The sequence below is a fragment of the Colius striatus genome, chromosome 26 (genome assembly GCF_028858725.1).
Source record: "Colius striatus isolate bColStr4 chromosome 26, bColStr4.1.hap1, whole genome shotgun sequence".
In the NCBI taxonomy this organism is placed as follows: domain Eukaryota; kingdom Metazoa; phylum Chordata; class Aves; order Coliiformes; family Coliidae; genus Colius; species Colius striatus.
The window spans coordinates 3,407,310-3,425,870 of NC_084784.1; the positions used below are offsets into that span (position 1 = coordinate 3,407,310).

The 18,561-nt window shown below is 64.7% G+C and overlaps 1 protein-coding gene across 5 annotated transcripts in view; it reads right to left on the reverse strand.

The window, feature by feature from the left end:
* LRP1 (LDL receptor related protein 1) overlaps positions 1-18,561 on the reverse strand; it is a 90,947-nt gene continuing 72,386 nt past the window's right edge. For 4 of the 5 annotated variants that reach the window (XM_062015386.1, XM_062015384.1, XM_062015385.1 and 1 more), the window contains exons 63-89: positions 17,763-17,856; positions 16,975-17,091; positions 16,751-16,870; positions 15,602-15,724; positions 15,203-15,328; positions 14,368-14,484; positions 12,476-12,582; positions 11,486-11,618; positions 10,880-10,999; positions 10,254-10,376; positions 9,484-9,624; positions 9,268-9,402; positions 8,517-8,636; positions 8,047-8,318; positions 6,931-7,109; positions 6,464-6,570; positions 5,961-6,077; positions 5,540-5,716; positions 4,774-4,914; positions 3,811-3,984; positions 3,153-3,314; positions 1,988-2,162; positions 1,410-1,514; positions 1,139-1,203; positions 885-972; positions 562-706; positions 1-162 (exon numbers count right to left, since the gene is read on the reverse strand). In XM_062015386.1, coding sequence (XP_061871370.1) covers positions 22-162; positions 562-706; positions 885-972; positions 1,139-1,203; positions 1,410-1,514; positions 1,988-2,162; positions 3,153-3,314; positions 3,811-3,984; positions 4,774-4,914; positions 5,540-5,716; positions 5,961-6,077; positions 6,464-6,570; positions 6,931-7,109; positions 8,047-8,318; positions 8,517-8,636; positions 9,268-9,402; positions 9,484-9,624; positions 10,254-10,376; positions 10,880-10,999; positions 11,486-11,618; positions 12,476-12,582; positions 14,368-14,484; positions 15,203-15,328; positions 15,602-15,724; positions 16,751-16,870; positions 16,975-17,091; positions 17,763-17,856 — 3,624 coding nt within the window. In that variant the 3' untranslated portion in view covers positions 1-21. Of the gene's footprint in view, positions 163-561; positions 707-884; positions 973-1,138; positions 1,204-1,409; positions 1,515-1,987; positions 2,163-3,152; positions 3,315-3,810; positions 3,985-4,773; positions 4,915-5,539; positions 5,717-5,960; positions 6,078-6,463; positions 6,571-6,930; positions 7,110-8,046; positions 8,319-8,516; positions 8,637-9,267; positions 9,403-9,483; positions 9,625-10,253; positions 10,377-10,879; positions 11,000-11,485; positions 11,619-12,475; positions 12,583-14,367; positions 14,485-15,202; positions 15,329-15,601; positions 15,725-16,750; positions 16,871-16,974; positions 17,092-17,762; positions 17,857-18,561 lie in introns of those variants that run through there. The other variant, XM_062015387.1, reaches the window with a different exon arrangement.

Consider the following 18,561-nt stretch of genomic DNA (forward strand, 5'->3'; position numbering starts at 1 on the left):
TCCCGCCGCCTCGTCCCGCCCCTAGGCCAGGGGGTCGGCCAGCTCGTCGTCCGGCCCCCGGGACAGCAGCTCGCGCTTCTCGTCGGTGCTGGCCAGCGAGTTGCGGCTGCTGTGGGCCCCCATGTACAGCGTGGCATACACGGGGTTGGTGAAGTTGGTGGGCTGCGTGGGGAAAGAAGAGGTTAAAGGGGGGGGATTGCTTTCTGACCCAACAAGAGGGGTCCCCAAATGCAGCCCTTGTCCTGCTGCATCACCTGGTTGAGCAGCTCTGCTGTCAGCCCACCCCAAACTGTGAGCCCTCAGAGACCCCCCCAGTGTCCTCTGGAAGCTCCTTCCTTGGGGGGCTTCAAGACCCCCCTGGACGCGTTCCTGTGCCCCCTGATGGAGGTGGGAGCTGCTCCTGCAGGGGGGTTGCACTGGATGAGCTCTGAAGCTCCCTTCCAACCCCTCCCACGCTGTGATTCTGTGGCTCTCCACAGTCCCTCAGCACCTCAGCTTTGGGATCCCCTCCAGGGATGGGGACTCCTGTATCCCCCCTCCCCTCTGTGCCCCCCTCCTCACCTTGTCAGGGTCCAGGGCAAAGTCTGCATCCAGCAGCTCCCCCACGTCGTCGTCGGGCTCCCCCTCGTACATCTTGTAGGTGGGGTTCCCAATCTCCACGTTCATGGCCCCGTTGGTCATCCTCTGGTGCTGGAAGCCCTTAGCTCTGGGGATGGTGTGAGGAAGGAGGCTCAGGACCAACGCCACAGGGTGCAGGGCACCCCCAATAACCCAGCACCCATCCTGCTCCACGCAACCAAAGCTCCTCCAGCCCTGGCTATGTGAGGGGTGTCCCCTCCTTGCCCCCCAACGCTCCCTCCCAGCCTCCAGCAGCCCAGCCTCACCCTTTAATCCTCCACTTGTACCAGACAAAAGCCACCACGGTGAGGAGGATGAGCAGCAGGAGGATGGGGATGACGATGGAGGCCGTTCCTGTGGGAGCAGAGACGTGGGTACAGCCCCTTCCAGCCCTGGGCTGGCCCCATCCCACGGGAAACCATCTCCTCCCTCCCCAGCAGAGAACAGGGAGGGGCTGGGAGTCACCCAGGGTGAGGATGTGCCCCCCAGCCCCAGCCCCAGCCCCAGCCCCCCCACTCACGGCTGCTCTGCTGCTGGCTGACGATGAAATCCTCACAGCGTGGCCCCGTCAGCCCCCCTGGGCACCTGGCAGGGCAGGACAGCAAGGGGTTAACGTGGCAGGGCACATGCAGGGGGGGGGCAGGGAGGAGGGGGGCACAGGCCTGGGGGTCAGGGGAGGGGGACACACATAGGTCAGGGTCTGTCAGTCAGCTGCTCCTTCTGCTTGAGGGGGGCAAAGAGCCCTCCTGAAGCCCCCCCTGCTCTCACCCAGCACCCCCAGCTCTGCTTACAGGCACTCAGGCAGCTGTGTCTTGTCACTGATGGCACAGGTCCCACCATGCAGACAATAACCCTCGCAGGTCAGGCAGCTCGGTGCAATCTTGCCATCTGGGCAGCTGAGGGGGGCACAGAGGGTGAGGCACATGTACCCCCACCCTGCCCTTGCCCCCATCCTGCCCAGCACCAGGAGGCTGCTGGCTCCAGCCTCATCCCTCAGACATGGCCCATGGCTGCTGGGACACTGGGATGGGCTTGGGAGAGAGGCAGCTCCATCACCTCCCATCACCTCCATCATCTCCCATCACCTCCCACCACCTCCATCACCTCCCATCACCTCCCACCACCTCCATCATCTCCACCACCTCCATCAGCTCCCATCATCTCCACCACCTCCCATCATCTCCACCACCTCCCATGACCTCCATCACCTCCTCCCAGGGCTCCAAGGTCTCCCAGGTTTCTTACCTGCCCCGAGTTCCTGCCCCAGCATCTCTCAGCCCATCCCCAGGGGACAGAGGGTGTTTTTGCTTGGCCCCTGTGCCCTCCATTCCCTTTCCCCCCCCTTCATTGCCATGTCCCAGGCACCTACATGCAGGAGACTTCTCCACTCTGCTTGTTGATGTTGCACTTTCCCTCCTGGCACCTGGAGCACTTGTTGTCCTGGCACTGGGGGCCCTGGAACTGGGGAGGGCAGCGGCACTGCCTGGCACCGCTGGCTGTCATCTGGCACACGCCCTCGTTCTCACAGTAGTCAAAGCACTGCCCTGCAGGGATGGTGGGCTCAGGGTGGGCAGCCTGATCCCCCCTCCCCACACACCACCCCCCACAGCACAGCCCCATCAGAAGGAGGCTCATTCATAGCTACTGAAGCCTAACTGGTGGGTGTCAGGAGGTCGGGGCAGCCCTTTGCTCTGTGGTATCCAGCAACAGGACCAGGGCTGATGGGATGAAGCTGGAACACAACAGGTTCCAGTTAAACACAAGGAACAACTCAGTCAGTGTGAGCTGAGGGAGCCCTGGCCCAGGCTGCCCAGGGAGGGTGTGGAGGCTCCTTCCTTGGAGGTCTCCAAGACCCACCTGGACTCATTCCTGTGCCCCCTGAGCATGAGGAACCTGCTTTAGGGCTGGAGGAGTTCCAGAGCTTCCTTTTAACTCCCACTGTTGTGGGATTCTCTGGTTCCACTGGCACAGGAGGAGAAACTCCTGGCCCAGGATGCCCAGGGAGCGTGTGGAGGCTCCTCAGGAGCTTCCCAACCCCACCTGGACACATTGCTGTGTCCCCTGAGCATGAGGAACCTGCTTTAGGGCTGGAGGAGCTCCAGAGCTTCCTTTTAACTCCCACTGTTGTGGGATTCTCTGGTTCCAGTGGCACAGGAGGAGAAAATCCTTTAGTGTGGGGGTTTGGTGTCCAGTGCTGGGCTCCCCAGCTCCAGAGACACAGGGAAGTGCTGGGGAGAGGCCCAAGGTGCTGGTGTGGGGATGAGGGAGGGAGCCCTGGCTGCCCAGGGAGAGTGTGGAGGCTCCTTCCTTGGAGCTCTTCACCCCCCCCCGTGCCCCCTGATCTAGGTGGGAGCTGCTCCTGCAGCGGGTGACCCCTAAAGCTCCCTTCCACCCCCCCACCAGGCTGTGGCTCTGCACAGAGCAAGGGCTGTGCAGCTCAGACCCTGTCCCCAGAGCTGTGCAGCTCAGCCCCTGTCCCCAGGGCTCCTGCAGCGTGGGGCAGCTGCTGCCCGCGCCGGCGCCGGAGCACTCACGGTACTGGCAGCGGTCGCCGATGAAGCCGCCGGGGCAGCGGCAGTTGGGCTGGTTGCCCTGGTTCACGCTGCAGCTGCCGTTGTTGGCGCAGTACTCGCTGCACACTTGCTGGTTGCAGCGGGGGCCGGTGAAGCCGGTGGGGCAGCGGCACGTTGGCATCCCTGAGGAACAGCCATGAGCGTGTTTAGCCCCCTCAGACCCCCCAGGCTCATGTTTATCCCCCTCAGACCCCCCAGGCTTGTGTTTATCCCCCCTCAGACCCCCCAGGCTTGTGTTTATCCCCCCTCAGACCCCCCAGGCTCATGTTTATCCCCTCTCAGACCCCCCAGGCTTGTGTTTATTCCCCCTCAGACCCCCCAGGCTCATGTTTATCTCCCTCAAGCTCAGCCCAGACCCTCAGGCTCTCCCCTTTCCCCCTCTCCCCAGCAGTCTGAGTGAGTTTATGCCCCCCAGGCCCCCAAAGCTCTCCCTTTTCTCCCCTCCCCAGCAGCCTGAATGTGTTTGACCCCCTCAGCCCCCCAGGCTCATGTTTATCCCCTTCAAGCTCAGCCCAGACCCCCAAAGCTCTCCCTTTCCCCCCCTCCCCAGCAGCCTGAGCGTGTTTATCCCCCCAGGCCCCCCAGGCTCTGTCCTCTGGCCTGTGCCCAGCAGCCTGACCCGAAGGGGAGGCAGCACAGGTGCCCCCGTTCTGGCAGTAGTCCCAGCACTGGTCGATCTGGCACTTGTCCCCGTTGTAGCGCGGCTGGCAGCGGCACTTGGCCTGTCTGCGGGCGTTGAGGAAGCAGCTGCCGCCGTTCAGGCAAACCAGGTCACAGGTATCCGTGGTGGGCACTGGCAGGGGGGGATGGAGCTGAGAGGGATGCTGCCAGGAAGGACCCTTCCCCTTCCTCCTCCTCGTGGAGTCGTTTGGGTTTTAAAGCCCCTGGAGCTGCTGGAGTCCAGCCCTGAGCCCTCGCCCTGCCCAGCCCAGCACTGACCCCTCAGCACCTCACCCCACGGCTCTGGGGTCCCTCCAGGGCTGGGCACTCCCCCAGCTCCCTGGGCAGCCTGGCACAGGGCTCACACCCCTCTCAGGGCAACAGCTCTGCCTCAGCTCCAGCCTCAACCTCCCCTGGGGCAGCTCCAGCCCCTTTCCTCCTGTCACTCAGGAGCAGAGACCGACCCCCACCTTGTTACACCCTCCTGGCAGGGAGCTCACCACCAAAACCCCACCTTCTCTCTGTAAACCCCACTTTTTCCCTCAGAAGTTCACCAAAACCCCACTTTTCCCCCTCAAAACCACGTCCCAGGGGCTGTGGCCACGCTGCAGCCCCTCAGTGTCCCTGTGGCAGTGAGTGAGGGGCCCAGCACTGACACAGCCCTGGAGCTGCAGCCTCCCCAGGGCCCAGCACAGGGGCACAATCCTGCCCTGCTGCTGCTGCCACCCCACTGCTGAGCCCAGCCAGGCTGCCCTTGGCCCTCTCGCCCCCCTGGGCACGCTGCTGGCTGCTGTCCAGCCCCTGGCACCAACCCCCCAGGGCTTTGCAGCCCCTCTGCCCCAGCCTGGAGCTCTGCTCCTGTGGGCAAACCTCAGCCCACGGCTCCAGAGCCCTCGTCCTGCTCCTGCAGGGTGGCACCTACCCACGGGGGACACGGTGGGTGAGGGGATGAGCACGCAGGTGCCGTTGTCCAGGCGCTTGCCGTTGGGGCAGGTGCAGACGGGGCCGCTGGGGCTCAGCAGACACAGCCACTCGCACTTCTTGCGGTCACAGGGGTTGGTCACTGCCAGGAGGGGGAGGGATGAGGATGGTGGGGTGAGCCACGGCCGCCCTGGCACAGCCCAACAGCTCCAGGGACGCTTCCCACGGCCCTGCAGCCGCCCCAAACCCCATGCCCGTCCCCTCGTGCCCTGGGGCAGCAGCTGGCAGCTCACCGTGGCCGCTGGGCCCCTCTAACCCAGCACCCTCCCCACTAACTCCCCCTCCCCTGCCCATCCCCATGCCCCCCAAGCTGGCTGGGTGAGTCCCTTCTTGCCTCAAGCTCTGCCAGCGTTGCCTTTGCTCTCTGGCATCACCCTGTGCCCCTCCATCCCCACCCGGGGGGAAAGGACACGGGGGTCCCAGACCCAGGGTGGTCCCAGGGGGGTCCCAGGGTGGTCCTAGGGGGGTCCCAGGTCCCAGGGGGGTCCCAGGGGGTTCCCAGGTCCCAGGGGGTTCCCAGGTCCCAGGGTGGTCCCAGGGGGGTCCCAGGTCCCAGGGGGGTCCCAGGGTGGTCCTAGATCCCAGGGAGGTCCCAGGGGGTTCCCAGGTCCCAGGGGGGTCCCAGGGGGGTCTCAGATCCCAGGGGGGTCCCAGGGGGTTCCCAGGTCCCAGGGGGGTCCCAGGGGGTTCCCAGGCCCAGCCCTCACCCTCTGGTTGCTTGTACTGGTGGTAGAGCACCACGTCAGTGGCGTGGTTGAGGCCAGAGGTGAGGTTGGTGACGGCCTTGTGCCCAAACTTGTGGATCTTGAAGATGCGGTTGTTGATGTAGGTGACCCCGTAGATGTAATCCTCAAAGATGTCGATGCTGAAAGGGTGGCTCAGGCCTGGGGAAGGCAAGAGGGGACATGTGAAGGCCAAGGCTGGCTGCTCACAGCCCGGGAGGGATGCTGGAGGGGTCTGAGGTCCCACTCTGGGTGAGGGGACGGTGTTTGCGGGGTGGGGACAGCGGTGCCAGCCACTGGCTGCTTTGGCTGGGAGCCTCTGGCTCAGCACAGGGGGCTGGGGGCTGTGCTGGGACCCCATCCAGGGACATCCCACCCCCCTGTGCCAGGCTGGGGCACTGCTCACCCTTCTTGTTGTCGATGGCCACCACGGGGTCGGTGCCGTTGAGCCGGATGCTGCCGATGACCGAGAGCTTGGCATCAGCCCAGTACAGACGCTCGTTGTGGTAATCCACGGCCAGGCCTGAGGAGACACCCCCTCCTCAGTGAGGTACGGACCCCCCAAGCCCCACCAGCACCCCCTGAGCACCCCAGCTCCCCCTGAGCCCCCCCAGCTCCCCCTGAGCACCCCAGCTCCCCCTGAGCACCCCAGTGCCTCCTGAGCCCCCCAGCACCCCCTGAGCACCCCCAGCACTCTCTGAGCACCCCAGCACCCCCTGAGCACCCCCAGCGCCTCCTGAGCCCCCCAGTGCTCCCTGAGCACCCCCAGCCCACCCCGAGCCCCCCAGCCCCCCACCCAGAGCCCAGGAGCTCAGAGGTCCCAGGCTGAGTGTCCCCAGCACGAGGGGCTCGGTGCCTCTTGCCAAGGCTCTGTCTCTCCTGCCCCTCCTGGCGCTCATCCTGCCTGACCTGTGGGCCACTGGATGTTGTCCTGCACCAGGGTCTCGCGTAGGGTCCCGTCCATAGCGGCCGTCTCGATCTTGGGATGGTTGCCCCAGTCTGACCAGTACATTGTCCTGGGAAGGGGAGGAGAGGAGAGGAGAGGAGAGGAGAGGAGAGGAGAGGAGAGGAGAGGAGAGGAGAGGAGAGGAGAGGAGAGGAGAGGAGAGGAGAGGAGAGGAGTCATTACAGTTTGCACAGACCTTTAAGGTCAAGTCCAACCCCTCACCTCACGCTGCCAGTCCCACCACTGGACTAACCCACGTCCCTCAGTGCTTCATCTGTGTCTTTAGAGCATCTCCAGGGGTGGTGACAGTCCCACCCTGTTGTCACAGAACCCCCCCGTGTTGTCCCCGAGGTGCTGATGTGACCCCCCCGGGACACAGGGGAGCTCCCACCAGGGCTGAGCCCGTGGGTTGGGCTCTGGAGCCTCTCACCCCCTCAGAGGGTCGACCACGATGGCGTGGGGCTCGTCGATCATGCCCGAGATGAGCGTCTTGCGGTTCTCCCCTCTCATCTGAGCCACCTCGATCACGTCCCGGCCCGAGTCCGTCCAGTAGATGTTCCCGGCCACCCAGTCGATGGCGATGCCCCGCGGCATCTTCAGCCCCGAGATCTGCCCACGGGCACAGGCACACGGTCACACCATGGGAAGGGCTGGAAGGGAGCTGCAGAGCTCATCCAGCCCAACCCCCTGCCCAAGCAGCTCCCACCCAGGTCAGGGCACACAGAAACTCATCCAGGGGGGTGCTGAAGAGCTCCAAGGAAGGAGCCTCCACACCCTCCCTGGGCAGCCTGGGCCAGGGCTCCCTCAGCTCACACTGAAATGCTTCTTCCTTGTGTTTCAATGCAACTGGTTGTGTTCCAGCTCCATCCCATCAGCCCTTGTCCTGGTCCAACAGCAGAAAGCGCTGCCCCAACCTCCTGCCACCCACCATGGACACACTTGGAGCTATTCATGAGCTCCCCCTGAGCTCAGTCTCCTCTGCTCCAGGCTGAACAGCCCCAGGTCCCACAGCCTTTCCTCACAAGGAAGATGCTCCAGTGTCCTGATCATCTTGGTGCCCCTGCACTGGCCTCTCTGCAGCAGTTCCCTGTCCCTCTGGAGCTGGGCAGCCCAGCACTGGCCCCAGGACTCCAGCTGAGGCCTCAGCAGGGCAGAGGGAGAGGACAACCCCAGAGCTCACGTTGAGCTGGGTGATCCCCCCACACCCCAGAGCTCACATTGACCTGGGTGATCCCCTCACACCCCCTCACACCCCAGAGCTCACGTTGAGCTGGGTGATCCCCCCACACCCCAGAGCTCACATTGACCTGGGTGATCCCCTCACACCCCCTCACACCCCAGAGCTCACGTTGAGCTGGGTGATCCCCCCACACCCCAGAGCTCACATTGACCTGGGTGATCCCCTCACACCCCCCCACACCCCAGAGCTCACATTGACCTGGGTGATCCCCTCACACCCCCTCACACCCCACAGCTCACGTTGAGCTGGGTGATCCCCCCACACCCCACAACTCATGTTGAGCTGGGTGATCCCCCCAGAGCTCACGTTGAGGTGGGTGACGCCGCCGTCGATCTGGCGCCGGTTGCGGTTGGACGCGGTGGAGGCCGAGGACGACGCCGGCAGCTCCCGGTACGAGATCCTGCCCGTGTGCCAGTTGGTCCAGTAGATCTTGTTGCCCTTGACGTAGATGTCCATGGCGTCGATGCGCACGGTGTCGTCGCCCTGGAAGGCCGGCTCGTAGGCCGAGTTGGGGTTGAAGGGGTACATGCTCCGGATCTTGTTGTCGTCGGCGATGTAGAGGATCTGGTGCTCGGAGCCTGCGGAGGGGCAGCTGTCGGTGCAGGGCAAGGGGGACACGGTGCCACCCCCCAGAGCTCCTCAGCCGCCGCCAGCACGGGCAGAGAGCCCGGCACGGCCCGCAGCAGCCGCCAGAGGAGGAGGAGGAGGAGGAGGAAGAGCAGGGAGGTGGTGCAGGGAGGCCCAGGGGCCGTGCAGGGCCCCACGTCCCTCCTGACCTTCAGCCTTGCACATGTTGTCCGTCTTCATGAAGTTCTTGGCGCAGCTGCACACGTGGGAGCCCTTGGTGTTGTTGCAGAGCTGGGAGCAGGTCCCGAAGCGCAGGCACTCGTTGACATCTGGGCAGCAGGAGACACGAGTCAGGGGGTCACTGGGGGGGCTCTGCCCTGGCAAAGGGGCTGCTCTGCTCTAGTCAGGGCTCAGAGGTGCCCCTCTCTCCCTGTGTTTGTGCCCTGTTGCTGATGCCTCGGGGGTGAAGATGTGCCTGACTGGCAAACCCCAACTGGGAATGCTGGTGGGCAGAGAAAGGAACGTGGGGCAGCAACGTGGGCTCGTGGGCAAGGAGCCGATGGCAGCCTAGGGGGCATGAAGAGAGTGTGGGCAGCAGGGCCAGGGAGGTTGTGCTGCCCCTCTGCTCTGCCAGAGCTGGGGAGGCCTCAGCTGGAGTCCTGGGGCCAGTGCTGGGCTCCCCAGCTCCAGAGGGACAGGGAAGTGCTGGAGAGAGGCCCAAGGTGCTGGTGTGGGGATGAGGTGAAAGAACCCTGGCCCAGGCTGCCCAGGGTGTGGAGGCTCCTCAGGAGGTTCCCAACCCCCCTGGACACGTTCCTGTGCCCCCTGAGCCAGGGGAACCTGCTTCAGCAGGGAGTTAGGCTGGAGCAGCTCTGCAGGTCCCTTCCCACCCCCAACCTACCAGGATTTTGTGATACCAGCAGCCCAGCCCCAGCCCCCTCCAGCAGCACAGGGCATTACCTTGGCAGGAGTTCCTGTCTGGCACCTTCTGGAAGCCCCTGCGGCACGTGCAGTACGTGGCTCCCTGCACCTGGATGCACTGGGTCTCGTCCCCACACATGCTGCTGTTGCTCGTGCAGTCGTAGGACTTGTGGTCTGCGGTGGGAATATGCCCTCAGCACCTCTCCCAGCTCCCCCAGAGCCCACCCTCCCCTTCCCCCCAGCCCTGACGCCCACCGTGGGAGCAGGAGGTCTCGTCGGAGCCGTCCCCGCAGTCATCGAAGAAGTTGCAGCGCAGGTTGGCGCTGATGCACCTCTTGTTCTCGCACAGGAACTCGTTCTTGTCCTGGCTGCAGCTCTTGGCCTTGGTGGGTGACTCTGTGGGAGGCAAAGGCAGTGCCCTGTGATGCTCCACATCCCTCCCCCATCCCCATCCCCATCCCCATCCCCAGCCCCAGCCCCAGCCCCACGGCAGCCTCAGGTTGGACAAGGACCCCAACAGAGCCCTGAGACCCTTGCACCATCCTCCCAGTTTTGCAAAGGGCAAAGCAAACCCCAACCCTTGGGCTGTGTGGGGAGCAACTGGCAGGCAGCAGCCCAGGCTGTGCCCAGGGGCAGGGGATGCAGAGCCCACCCTGTGCAAACTGTTCCCAGGAGCAGGGGGTGCAGAGCCCACCCTGTGCAGCCTGTGCCCAGGGGCAGAGGGTGCAGAGCCCACCCTGTGCAGGCTGTGCCCAGGGGCAGAGGGTGCAGAGCCCACCCTGTGCAAACTGTTCCCAGGAGCAGGGGGTGCAGAGCCCACCCTGTGCAGGCTGTGCCCAGGGGCAGAGGGTGCAGAGCCCACCCTGTGCAGGCTGTGCCCAGGGGCAGGGGGTGCAGAGCCCACCCTGTGCAGGCTGTGCCCAGGGGCAGGGGATGCAGAGCCCACCCTGTGCAGGCTGTGCCCAGGGGCAGGGGGTGCAGAGCCCACCCTGTGCAGGCTGTGCCCAGGGGCAGAGCCCACTCACCACAGTCCTTCTCGTCCGTGCCGTCCCCGCAGTTGTCGATGCCGTCGCACTGGCGGCCGATCCAGAGGCAGACACGGTCGTTCTTGCAGCGGAACGGTCTGTTGGGGGGACACTGGAATTTCACTGCGCCAGCAAACAAGAGACAAACGGTGCTGGTGAAAGGAGCCGCCGGGGCCAGGGCTGCAGCGCTCCCCCAGCCCCTGCCCCAGCCCCAGCCCCAGGCCCTGCCCCAGCCCCAGGCCCTGCCCCAGCCCCTGCCCCTGCCCCAGTCCCAGCCCCAGCCCCAGCCCCAGCCCCAGCCCAGGTGCTGGGGGAGGCCGTTCCACCAGCGCTGCAGCAAACACACTGAAGCAAACACAACGCTCTGGCTGCTGCTCCTGCTGCAGGAGGCTCAGTCCTGTCCTCACACACACACACACCTCCCCCTGTCCCCTCCATCCCGCTCCCCACCTTGGCTCTATCGCTTGGAGCCACCTCCTGTGCCACCCCTGAGGTCACCCACAGCCCCCCTCTGCCTGGGTACCCACAGCAGTGCCCAAGCTGGGGCCCCATCAGCCCTCCCCAGTGTGTGGGTGGTGGCAGGAGCCCAGCCAGGAGCAGAGAGAGGCAAAAAAGGGGTCACTCACAGCACTCCTCGGGGTTTTCATCCGAGTTGTCCCCACAGTCGTCCTCCCCATCACACTTCCAGGCCAGGGGCTTGCACAGGGTGTTGTTGCACTGGAACTCGTCCAGAGGACATGTGCGGACTGCAACAGCACAGGGCAGGGCATGTGTCAGTGCTGCCAGGATGGGGCTCAGGGCAGGGCATGTGCCAGTGCTGCCAGGATGGGGCTCAGGGCAGGGGATGCATCAGCCACTGCTGCCAGGATGGGGCTCAGGGCAGGGCATGTGTCAGCCAGTGCTGCCAGGATGGGGCTCAGGGCAGGGCATGTCTCAGTGCTGCCAGGATGGGGCTCAGGGCAGGGGATGTGCCAGTGCTGCCAGGATGGGGCTCAGGGCAGGGGATGTGCCAGTGCTGCCAGGATGGGGCTCAGGGCAGGGCATGTGTCAGTGCTGCCAGGATGGGGCTCAGCTCCCATTCCCAGCCCTGCTGAGAGCTTCCCAGGGCTGGGATGTGTGTCTGTGCCCGTGCAGGGGCCGGGCAGAGCGGTGCTGAGGCACCCTGAGCTGGCAGCCTGAGGACTCAGGGGGGAGCAGGGCAGGGTGGGGGCAGCCCAGCAGCTCTGCCCTACCCCCGGTGCTGCAGTTCTCCTCGTCGGTGCCGTCCATGCAGTCGGCGTCGGCGTCGCAGCGCCAGCGCATGGGGATGCAGTGCCCGTTCTTGCACTGGAACTGGTCGAACTCGCAGCGGGGTGTGCAGTCCTTCTGCAGGGGCAGGCACAGGGGCAGCACTCAGCAGGGGCAGCCCTGGCTGTGGCAGTCACTGACCTGGCACTGCACCCAGCGCCAGCCTCTCAGAGTCACGCAGTGCCGGGGGTGGAAGGGCCCTGCAGAGCTGCTCCAGCCCCAGCCCCTGCTGCAGCAGGTTCCCCTGGCTCAGGGGGCACAGAAACGTGGCCAGGGGGGTTGGGAACCTCCTGAGGAGCCTCCACACCCTCCCTGGGCAGCCTGGGCCAGGGCTCCCTCACCCTCATCCCAGAGAAGACTCTGCCCATCTGCAAGGAGACAGGGCAGAAGCCACAAGACCCCTCAAGCTGTGACGGGCTCAGTGCAAAGCCACAGCAGCTATTGCACCGGCAGCCTGGGCCAGGGCTCCCTCCCTCACCCCCACACCAGCACCTTGGGCCTCTCTCCAGCACTTCCCTGTCCCTCTGCAGCTGGGGAGCCCAGCACTGGCCCCAGGACTCCAGCTGAGGCGTCCCCAGCTCTGGCAGAGCAGAGGGGCAGCACAACCTCCCTGGCCCTGCTGCCCACACTCTCTTCATGCCCCCCAGGCTGCCACTGGCTCCTTGCCCACGAGCCCACGTTGCTGCCCCACGTTCCCTTTGCTGCCCACCAGCATTCCCAGGGCCCTGTCCCAGCAGGTCACCCCCATCCTGCACTGGTGCTGGGCTTGTTCCTCCCCAGCCGCAGGACCCTGCCCTTGGGGACCCTCAGCAGGTTCCTCTCAGCCCCGACTCGGTGCCAGGAGCTGAGTGTCAGAGGGGGCAGGATGTGTCCCCCAGCCCTCAGAGGTGAGCAGGGTGAAGGTGCTGGGGGGTCCCTGCCCAGGGGGCCGTTACCTCGTCGGAGCCGTCGGCGCAGTCGTGGTCCCCGTCGCATTTCCACCTGCCCGCGATGCAGCGCCCGTTGGCACACGAGAACTCGCTCTCGGAGCAGGGCCGGGGGGCTGAGGGCACAGAGCACAGGGTGTTCCCCTGAGGGTGGCCACTGGAAGGGCTGAAAGGCTCCCTGGGCAAGCCTGGGGAGCAGGGGCTGACGCGGACACGCAGCCAGCGGCACCGAGGTCAAGGTGGGGTGCAAGCAGAGCTGGGGGGGCTGCCAGAGAGGGCACGGCTCATGCCACCTCCCAGCTCCCTTCCCATCCCGGGCCAGGGCTCCCTGCAGGGAAATGAGGCTTTTGGGGGGTACTATGGCCATAGAACCTCGCTTCTGGCACCTTCTCAGTAGGAAAAGGAGGTTTTGGGGGGTACCACAGCCACACAGCCTCGGTTTTGGGGGGTACCACGGCCATACAGCCTCACTTCTGGCATCTTCCCCGCTGCACATGTGCCCCCCAAGTCACTCTCCATCAAAGGCAGCACTAAACCACAGCTCCCTGCTGCCCCACGTCTGCTGTGGGCAGGAGGAAAGGCAGCAGTGCCCTGAGCAGAGCTGCTTCCTCCTGGCAGGGCACGGGGACGGAGTCCCCCACACAGCTCAACGTGCCCACGGCGCTGGCACTGGCTGCAGGATGCTGTGTGGTGCCTGGGATGGCTCTCAGGACCCTGGGGCAGGAGGTGCTGGGGCAGGTGGCACCTCTGGCCACGGTGCAGAAGCCAACAGGACCGTAGGGGGAAAGGGGGGGGCAAGGGGGTGTCTGGCTGGAGCAGGAAGGATCAAGGTGGGGACAGATTTTGGAGCCACGAGCCATGCACGAGCCCCAGGAGTGGAGGCAGCAGGGCTGGATCCCTCCCTGACTGCAGCTCCAGTGGAGGTGAGATGCTGGTGCTGATGTGCTCAGTAAACCTGGGGTGGTCCAGCCCCATCCCCTCTGCCCTCACCTAGGATTTGTATCTTCACCTAGAGACTGCACATGGAGTGAAAAGGTTTCGTCAGGAACCTACCTCTGAGCGCCCCAGAACGACAGTGTGGAAATGGAGAAAAACATAAGATGAGGTGAAATGGCACAAACTCAAAACCACAACGTGAAAGCAACTGAAACGGGGGGAAAAAGCCACCCCAACCCCTGCTCTCTACATGGCTGCAAAGGAGGAAGGAGGAGCCTGGGCGGGAGCTGCACGCTGGGACGAAGGTCTGGGCTCTGCCCAGGGTCTGTGCTACCCCAAGGGCACACTGAGCCCTCCAGAGGGGTGGGACCAGGGCCCCACCTGCAGCAGAACCCCGAGGGCTCTGGTGCACACGGATGGTCACAGCCCTGAGGCGCTCAGCGGGACGGGCGCTGCCGCGGCTCCGCTAACGAGGGGCAACTCGTTAAGGGGCAGCAACGTGTCTGCCACAGCCCCTGGGGACCAGGTTCAGGTCTAAGCCCACGATCTGGGTTCAGGTGGTTCCACGGGTCCCCTCCCAAAGGCTCAGTGTGTCCCCATCAGCTTCCCAGGCCGAGTCCTTTCCAAGGCAAAGCCATGCTCTGCCAGCGGGATGAGGCACCCACGGCTGTGCAGGGTGACGGGGCCACCTCCTCCCTGCTGCCTGTCCCATCTGTGCCTTTTCCTCACAACAGCCACCAGCTGAGCCCTGGCTGTGAGACCGGGGTCACCAGACCCCTGCCATCAGCTGTGCTCCGGCCAAGGGGCTGAAGGCTGCACCCCGGGCTCCCTGCCTACCAGCCCCAGCCAGCCTGAGGGTGCCCCTGCAGCTGGGAGCACTGTGGGGCGAGAGGGGCCGCGTGAGCTCCCTGGCTGCAGCGCATGGGCAGCTCCTGGGGCGGCAGAGCCTGGCAGCTGGCACGTACTGCAGCTCTCCTCGTCGGAGTTGTCCCCGCAGTCGTTGTCGTAGTCGCACTGCCAGCGGCCGGGCACGCAGCGGTTGTTCTTGCAGCGGAACTGGTACGGCTCACACGTGCGCTCGTCTGCAGACACCACACAGCCCATCACAGCCCAGCCCTGGCCTCCGAGCGCAGCAGGGGCAGAGAGCTTCTGAGGACAGGCCAGGGCAGGGCTACTGACATGCTGAGGGGATGGGATGTGTGTGTGGGGAGGAAAGGCTGCAGCCCTGGGGCTGCTCAGCCTGGGGAGCAGAAGCCTGAGCTCAGGGGCCCTTCTCAGTGCTGCAAAAGGAGGATGGATGGGGCCAGGCTTTGTGCTGGGGTGGCCAGTGGCAGGACAAGGGGTGATGGGCACAGGCTGGGACACAGCAAGTGCCCCTGGCCCAGGAGGAGCAAGTGCTTTGGTGCTGAGCTGAGGGAGCCCTGGCCCAGGCTGCCCAGGGAGGGTGTGGAGGCTCCTTCTCAGGAGGTTCCCAACCCCACCTGGACACGTTCCTGTGCCCCCTGAGCCAGGGGAACCTGCTGTAGCAGGAGGCTTGGGCTGAATGATCTCTAAAGGTTCCCTACAAGCCCCATCATCCTGTGCTTCTGTGATCAGCAGCACACAGGGAGGGCACAGCACTGAGCCAGGCAGCGCTGCTCTCTGCCAGCCTCCCTCCACCCTGGCCTTGCCCACACAGCTCAGGAGAGGAGCAGCTACAGCTTCCCCTGGCTGCAGGCATGCTGGTGGGATCAGACAGTGCCAGGGGAACCCAACCCTGGGGGCAGCTGGGGGCACAAGGTCTCCCCAGCCCCTGCTCACCGCATTCCTCCTTGGGCTCGTCGGAGCCGTCCCCGCAGTCGTCCTCGCCGTCGCATTTCCAGCGCGCCGGGATGCACCGTCCCGAGTCCTTGCACCTGAACTCGTCCACCCCACACGTCATTTGTGCTGATGGGGAGACAGGAGGTGAGATTTCTCTCCCCACAGGTCTGATGAAGGCGACTGCAGCCCCCCTGCTTGGAACAGGGTGGGCAACACCCTCCCCTTTCGAAGCACGGAGAAGTCGGAGACGCGAGTACCTCGGCAGAGCCCCCCTCACCCACCCTCCCAACACCCACAGCGACTGAGCAGGGACCTGCCACCCCCAGAGGCAGAAGCATCAGCTGTGAAGGAGCTGCTGGTTCGGTGTGGGCAGAGCCAGCCCCTGTGCAGGGCCCTTACTGCAGTTGGCAGGTTCGTCTGAGCCGTCCACGCAGTCGTTGTCCCGGTCGCACACCCAGACGCGGGGGATGCAGCGCTTGGTGATGGCACATTGGAACTGGTTGGGGGCACAGGTCACCTCGGCTGCAGGAGGGAGGAGCAGAGTCAGGACAAGCAGCAGGGTGGGGAAGGGTCTGCCCCAGTCAGCACCCCACAAAACCCACCCCCCACGGGGTGCAGAGCATGAGCAGATGCTCTGGGCATCGTGAGGAGCGTGTGACCGCCCCTGGTGATTGTGAGGGGAAGGGGAGCAGAGCTCAGAGGCTTGGAATCACAGAATCTCTGAATGGTGGAGGCTGGAAGGACCCTGCAGAGCTGCTCCTGCAGCCCAACCCCCTGCTACAACAGGATCCCCTGGCTCAGGGGGCACAGGAACGTGTCCAGGGGGGTTGGAAACCTCCTGAGGAGCCTCCACATCCTCCCTGGGCCAGGGCTGCCTCATCCCCACTCCAGAGAAGACTCTGCCCAGCTGCAGGGAGACAGGGCAGAAGCCACAAGATCCCTCAAGCTGTGTGACGGGCTCAGTGCAAAGCCACAGCAAATATTGGACTTGCCACACTGAGGGATTTAAGGATTTTGTTTCCATTAGGAAGCTGAAGTGTCTGTGGGGACAGCAGGGTGATGCTGCACAGAGGCTCTACACAGGAACCCCCCCAGGAGCCAGCCTGCAGAGTGGCCAATACCCAAAGACATGGGTCTGGTGCAGCCCTGAGAGAAAGGAAGGTTCTGGTTCTCTACAACTACCTAAAGGAAGCTGTAGTGAGCTGGGGTGGGTCTGTTCCCCCTGGTAACAGGGAACAGAACAAGAGGAAACAGCCTCATGGGTCACCAGGGGAGGTTCAGGCTGGATGTGAGGAGGGATTGCTTTGCTGCCAGGGCTGTCAGGCTTTGGATCAGCCGCCCAGGGAGCTGCTGGAGCCACCGTCCCTGGAGGGCTTTCAGAGCCGGGTGGGCGCCGCACTGAGGGCAACGGGCTGGCGGCTGATGGGGCTGGGACAGAGGCTGGACGAGCTGAAAGATCTCTTCCAGCTGAGACCTGCTTCGATTCCATGACCCCTGACCCCTCATTCTGCCCACTCCCCACCCCCCACACCCCCCCTCTCTGCTTACGGCAGTCCTTCTCGTCCTCGCCGTCGCCGCAGTTGTCCTGCCCGTTGCAGCGGAAGATGCCGGGGATGCAGCGGTTGGTGTTGGTGCACTTGAACTGGCTGGGCAGGCACACGTGGATGTCTGGGGAAAGGGAAGCACCTCGGGTCAACAGCCGCCCACGCTGGCGTCCCTGCTGTGCTGGCAGGGTGCTGCAGCTCCGCTGGGCTGTGCAGAGGGGAACCCACCGCAGTTGGCTTCGTCCGAGTTGTCCTGGCAGTCGTTGTCTCCGTCGCAGATGAAGGCTGGGTTGGTGCAGATCCCAGTGGAGCACTGGAACTGCCCCGGTCTGCACTTGAACTCAGCTGTGGGGTGAGAGGTTGGTGAGTCTTTTGCTCTGGGGAAGGTTTGCAGAGCAAACTTCAACCTCCCACGTTCCCTTCTCGGGGTCTTTGTCAGGGACTGAGCACCAGCACAGGGGCAGTTCTGCTCCTGTAGGTGCTGACAAGTGCCATGGGAGGGAGGTGCTGCCCGTGCCAGGAGATGTGGGCAGCAGCAGGAGCAGAGGAGCTGGGACCTGGGCAAACCACGGCAGGAGGGACGGGCAGAGGAGCACAGGCACTCGCTCACTCACGGGGGGATGCCCAGCAGCAGCTGCCTGCCATCCTCCACGAGGCAATACCCCAGCAACACGTTATCCCACTGCTCCCTACACCCATTAACAGGGTAACCCTCCTCTCCAGCAGAGCTGAGCAGGGAGCAGCAGTGCTGTCCCCAGGCCAGGGCAGTGCCAGGCTGCTCCAGACAGCACAGGGACAGCGTGGGCAGGTTGCTGGCACCCCGTGTGCTGTAGGACTGGCAAGAGCCAGGCAGCGTGGCCAAGGAGCTGGGAATGTGTGTGCTGGAGGGTTGGCAAGAGCCAGGCAGCGTGGCCAAGGAGCTGGGAATGTGTGTGCTGGAGGGTTGGCAAGAGCCAGGCAGCGTGGCCAAGGAGCTGGGAATGTGTGTGCCAGGCTGAGCCCAGCTGGGCACTCACGACAGTCCTCGGGCTCGTCCGACCGGTCCCCACAGTCGTCCTCCGTGTCGCATTTCCACCAGAAAGGGATGCACTTGTCGTTCTTGCACACAAACTGCAGCGGGGAGGGAAGCTTGTGAGGGCAGCTCGGGGTGGGGAGGGAAGGAGGAACCCCAGGGAACTCTGCCAAGGGCACTGGTGTCTGTGCTGTTCCTGCCCAAGCAAACCCCCAGGACGCTCTTGTGTCCTGACCTGGAGCAAAGCCTTAACCCTGAGCCCAACCCACGCAGCCTCTGGGGTCTGAGGGAGGGAAGGGAGCAGGCAAAAGGTCATTCCAGAGCTGAAGGGTCTCTGTATCCCTTGGGCACCCCAAGTGACTGCTGTCTGTATGTGCTGAGAAGCACCACAGGAGGGAGGTGTTGCCCATGCCAGGAGAAGACTCGGGCACCAGCATGAGCAGAGGAGCTGGGACTCGGTGAAGCCATGGCAGGAGGGACAGGGGCATGAGCACGGACACATGCTCAGTGCAGGGGGGATGTCCAGGCAGGTAGGGGCAGGCAGAGGCAGGCAGGGACAAGGAGGGACAGGCAGGGGCAGGAAAGGACAGGCAGGGGCAGGCAGGGACAGGCAGGGCAGGGAGGGACAGGCAGGGACAAGGAGGGACAGGCAGGGGCAGGCAGGGGCAGGCAGGGCAGGGAGGGACAGGCAGGGACAAGGAGGGACAGGCAGGGGCAGGCAGGGGCAGGCAGGGACAAGGAGGGACAGGCAGGGGCAGGCAGGGGCAGGCAGGGACAGGCAGGGACAGGCAGGGACAGGCAGG